Raw genomic sequence first — 5,493 nt, forward strand, 5'->3', positions numbered from 1 at the left:
CCACCCACACCCACCCACACACACACACACACACACACACACACACACACCACACTCAATTGGTCTGTAGGCAGGCATTGCATCAAGTACTATGGATACAAAGATTATCGACAGTGCCCTCTTGTGTTTGTTCAGCCCTGGCAGTACCACATATCACTCTTCTGAATAGGGATGGAAAAATGGATGGGGATCTAGAGGATGCCCTAGATCTTTAAGCCATAGTGGGGACACTTCCTCTCAGAAGACAGGCAGGAGTGGGAATCCAACAAGGCTGGAGGTAAATGTCAAAGGATTTACTACTCCAGAAATCCCTCCTAAGAGCTTGCATCCTGGTGTTGGATCACCAGTAGTGAGATGAAGATATCTCCATCCACACAGTGGCAGGTTTTAGTGAAAAAATGATACCTCCCACTCTGCTGACACATTCTGAGCAGAGGCACGTTCTGCTTGAGACCAAGTTCAGTGACAAGCCAATAGGGATGCCTTGGTCCTGTGGCAAGAGCCAGGCAGGAATTTGAAGACTGTTTTAGGCCCCTTTCAGGCCTCACCATAGGTCAGGTTTTACATCCATGGTAGCCATCAGTATCTGTCCTGGGGACTGGAGGGGACATGGTAACCATTGTCACCTTCTGTCCTGCAGGTAGAAGGAGCATTTGTCCAGGGTCTTGGTCTCTTCACTATGGAGGAGCTGCACTACTCCCCTGAGGGGAGCCTGCATACTCGTGGCCCCAGTACCTACAAGATCCCTGCATTTGGCAGCATCCCCATTGAGTTCAGAGTATCCCTGCTCCGGGACTGCCCCAACAAGAGGGCTATCTATGCATCCAAGGTACTGTGGCTATGTGTTGCCTTCTAACCTTTAGGTTAGGAGACCACTGCGGGTGACAAGGAGTTTCACTCACCTGCCTAGTGGGTCTGCAAGGGATCCCTCCAAAAGAAGGAAGAGTATTGGCACTGGCCTTGGTAAGGCTGAAGGAATTGGGCTGAGGGGGACACATCTTGAGCATACCGACTGAAGCTGGCTCCTTCAAGGAGCCTCAGAGAGATTCCTTAAGCAAATACTATGAATCAAAGTCTGACCTATGCTGCTCTCTGTCATATATCATGGTCCTTGATCCTCAGAGATGATTTCATAGATACAGCATCTCCATGTTCTTGTGAGAATATTCAAATTCACTGCAGAGGAGAGGATACATTCTGTCATCCCCGCTAGTTGTTGAGATCCAACCTTAAAATGGCACAAACAAGCCTGGGGAATTGTGCACAGAGAACTTCCTCTTTATTCTTACTCATAGAAAGCACAGACCATGGTTAAGAATCAACCTAGCTTATTGATGCAGTCCTGTGTCTCTGAGGAAGGAAAAGCATGACTTGTAGCTGATGAAATATTTTTTCATGTCATGGTTCACTATGCTGTTGAGGGTGGGTAGGGTCTGGAACACATTGTGACCTTGGCCATGGGTTCTTACTAAGTTCCATGTGTTAGGGTCACTAGATTTATGAGAAAAATGAAAGGATAAGAACCCCAGGAATTTTGGCTCTGCAGTTCAAGAAGGCAGAGCCTCAAAACATACATTTTACTAACTCTCCTTGGTGATTCTGACGCAGGCGGTCTTCCATCTATGCCTCATGGGGAAGAAAAGTCAACCTTTATTAGGAGGTACTTGTAATCCTACCAGATCTGCACATGTAATTACAGTGCATATTTAGTATTGCTGTCAAGGATTCAGATAGACTGTTCCCCTGGGACAGTATCTGAGGGAGAAGCTAAAACTCATGCCAAGGTTTTGATCTATAAAACAGTAGCCAGGCATGGTGGTGCACACCTGCAACCCTGGTACTTCTGGGGCTGAGAGAGGACAATTTCTAAAAGTTCAAGGACAACCTGGGTTACATATGGAGTACCAAGGCCAGGCAGGGCTTCATAGCCAAACCCTGTCTCAATAATAAAAATGATTATTTAATATATCTTTCAAAGATATATCATATAATTATGTAATGTGCATTTTATGGTATCATCAGAGAAAATTACATAGTACGGGCTAAGAAAAGTCTTATGAAGATCAGTCATTTAAGAAATAGTTTCTCAGGCCTTTATTAGTTTTGGCTGCCTCTCCTTGGCTTATTTGCTGTGGTTCTATCAGAGCTGAGTGGGGTTGTTCATGGGCATCACTTGACATCTCAGTGCAGGGCTCAGACCCTGGCCTCCTGGGTCTGTGTGATGATGTAAAGTCTGGAACCACTCTGGTTGATTGTTCTATATTCTGGCCATTCAGGCTGTCGGGGAGCCACCTCTTTTCCTGGCTTCTTCGATCTTCTTTGCCATCAAAGATGCCATCGTCGCAGCTCGAGCTCAGCACGGAGATAATAACGCAAAACAACTCTTCCAGCTAGACAGCCCTGCCACTCCGGAGAAGATCCGAAACGCTTGTGTGGACCAGTTCACCACCCTGGTAGGATACTTCCACAAATTCCCACTCCACTCTGGGGTAGATAGGGGCCAACTGGCAGACTTGAGGGGAAGGTGCTGCAGGGAGGAGGACTCTAAGCCTCTGTTTCACCCGGGTGGCCTTGGGTCAAGAATTGCCTTCCCTGAGCCACGTGTGACACTGTCTTGAACTTGCAAGAGAATAATGAACACGGGCTTCTTTCTCGGTGGGAGGGATGAGGAGCGTACAGTCGTTTGTTCCCTGGCAATTTCATCATTTTCCAGCTGGCTTCAGGTAACGGATAAATCTGCAGAATATCCAGTCTTTGCTGCCAATCGCTATCATCTGGGTGACCCATCTGTTAAAAACACCATGTGAGGCACTGTGGGGAAGGAAGGGAAAGGAAATAATGGGATTGATTAATGATATTTCCTTCAACATTACCATTTGCCCTCCTGATACTGGAGACATAGATAGGTATGCTCAAGGACTCTGCAGCCTTTTGGGAAACCAGATGAGCACATGATGTGGTGACTGACTCCTACCCTGGAGGAGCATGTCGTAGAGCAGTGGCCCTCAATCTTCCTAATGCCACACCCTTTAATACAGTTGTGATCACTCCCAACCGTTATTTTTCTTGCTACTGTAATTTTGCTACTGTTATGATTGTAATGTAAATATCTGATATGCAGGATATATGATGTGCAACCCCCTAAGGGGTCATGACACACAGGTTGAGAACTGCAGTAGAGAAATTCTATGGTCCTCAGAATTGTTTTACTTTTGGTGGATGATGCCAGGCGAAAGGAGAAGGTGCTAGGAGCACTTTTCTTCCATGGGATCTCAGTGCTAGCCTGGTCTACATTGTGTGGTACAGAAGCTATGCACAGAGAGCTCTAATTATACTCAGAGCCTCTGTTGGATTGGCAGATGGGTGGATTTTGACATTTCATAGCCTGTGAGTTTATAGGTAAAGTGAGTACTTATTGCCCCCCTCCATATGGCAGGCATGAGGAATGGATAGGAGAGTCCTCAAGGCAGGAAAATCTGCCTCCTTGGTTTCTATACTAAGAGTGAAGGAGACAGATAGATTCTCAGGCAAGTCATTCTCATCCCAGCTGATAGCTTTAGCTCGGAGGTGAGAACTGGAGAGCACGTCTTATGCAGTGAAGCTCCCATGGCTGTGCTACTTCATTCCTATGAACCAGAAGCCACCACGACGGCATTGCTCATGGTTCCCCAAGCCCTATATCATTAACAAGAGTGGTACCTATGGGCAGGTGGCAAAGTAGCTTTTTGCAAGGAGTGGGATGCAAAACTCAAACCATTTAAAGAGACCTGCAGATGCCTCCAACCTAGAACAAAGACTTTTCTCTATAACAGCACTCCAACGATCACAAAGTCCCTCAGTGGGCTTGCATGAACATCTGATTCCACATGACAGCTGTGCTTTCAAAGGACCTCGAGTGCCACGCATAAGGGGACCACTAGACTGGCTGTCACATGGGACGTACTCAGTGAAAATAAGAGAAGGACTAGGAACTTAAGGGGTCCTGTGCTGGGGTGTCTCCCAGAGTTGAGACTGTAAAATGGGGATTTGGTCTTGGCATGGTATTGGTTGTGGTGTGTATGGGACAGAGTGGGATGGACACCATAGAGAAACCATGACAATGAGAATTCTTTCATTTCTTCCTAGTGTGTCACTGGAATACCAGAAAACTGCAAATCCTGGTCTGTGAGGGTCTGAAGAGAGGGTCTCCAGCAGTATTTTATACTACAGCAAGGATTCCTTGAAGCCACAAGAGCATACTCTAGTATCCAGATTTCTACACATTGCATGGGACTCAACAGGATGGAATTTTTGAGAAAATGGACAATTTTGATCCAAATAAGAGTTGTAAACAAACCAATAAGCAAATGGGGAGCTGTTGGCCTAAGTGGCAAATAAGCAGCTTGGGTAATTTTGAGTCCATTTTGATCACATGTTTGAAATGAGGTTAGGAAGTATTTGTCTTATATCCCTCCTCACCGAATGGCCTGTGTAACCAGGATCCTCACATGCCTCCTGACGCTTAAGCCAAAGTTTCTCCCTATCTACATGCCTTCTTCAGAAAGCTTATGTCTGCCAAGCCACCAAGCACCACATTGTAACCTCAGATCCACACTCATAGTTTTCAGTGAGACAGCAGAGGGAGGTTGAAATCTCCAACTACCTTTGCATCATGGAAGACAATAAAAAAAAATGAAATGAATGTGAGGCTAATTCCAGTGTTGTTGAGCTACTAAAGTTAAGTTATTCTCTGGTGCAGAACTCCAACCAGTCCAATCACTGAGTCCCTACAGTGTGCTGGGTCTCTTCTCTCCTCCTATTTATGTACATAAAAGATTCTGTTTAAGAACTTTCCTTAGAATAATTTTCACCTAGAAATTGTGATACTGAGATCAGTGTCAGCCAGAGGGGAAAGCCCGAGTTCATCTTCAAATGCGTGCCCTTCAAATGCCTTCTTCTCTTCCTGTGATGCATTTTATTGGGAAATGAAAGAGTTAGACCACAATAATCACTAGGATCTTCCCCTGCTCTAAGTCTATAAATACATGACCCGAAAACTCCCGTTACATAAGGGAGCTGCAGCGATCAAAGACTTGGCCCCCTTTTGCTCTTATGCAACGTCTGGGCCTAATGAGCCCTGCGTAGATTCTGTCGTTTGCTCGCAGTTGGTAAGGAGAACAGAAAAAGATGAGCCTCCCCCTTCACTGCCCAGGCAGGAGGCTCCAGCACAGCATAGTGCTGAACGGACAGTGCAATGGTCAGAGACTTCCTTTCTAGCCCCCAGCCTGTTAGGCTCAGTCTTCATGCCTGGCCATGGAAGGAGGATAGGCAGAAACAATTCAGTCGGTTATGTCTGATGTTCTAATAAACGTGTCTGTTAGCTGTTTGCCGTGTGAGAGATGCTTAGGGGTTCTCCCATCAAATGCCAGCATCTTCCACGTTGCAGCCAGTCATTATTTATAAAATGAGTGAGCATGTGCATTCACACACACACACACACACACACACACACAC

The 5,493-nt window shown here is 46.0% G+C and overlaps 1 protein-coding gene across 1 annotated transcript in view; it reads left to right on the top strand.

The window, feature by feature from the left end:
* The window catches only part of Xdh (xanthine dehydrogenase), a 65,259-nt gene extending 60,578 nt beyond the window's left edge, over positions 1-4,681 (top strand). Inside the window, exons 36-38 of the mRNA XM_031356240.1 lie at positions 641-829; positions 2,277-2,453; positions 4,126-4,681. Coding sequence (XP_031212100.1) covers positions 641-829; positions 2,277-2,453; positions 4,126-4,176 — 417 coding nt within the window. The 3' untranslated portion in view covers positions 4,177-4,681. The remainder of the gene's footprint in view (positions 1-640; positions 830-2,276; positions 2,454-4,125) is intronic.
* Positions 4,682-5,493: the final 812 nt, after the last annotated feature.

Source organism: Mastomys coucha, unplaced genomic scaffold, assembly GCF_008632895.1.
Source record: "Mastomys coucha isolate ucsf_1 unplaced genomic scaffold, UCSF_Mcou_1 pScaffold6, whole genome shotgun sequence".
Lineage (NCBI taxonomy): Eukaryota > Metazoa > Chordata > Mammalia > Rodentia > Muridae > Mastomys > Mastomys coucha.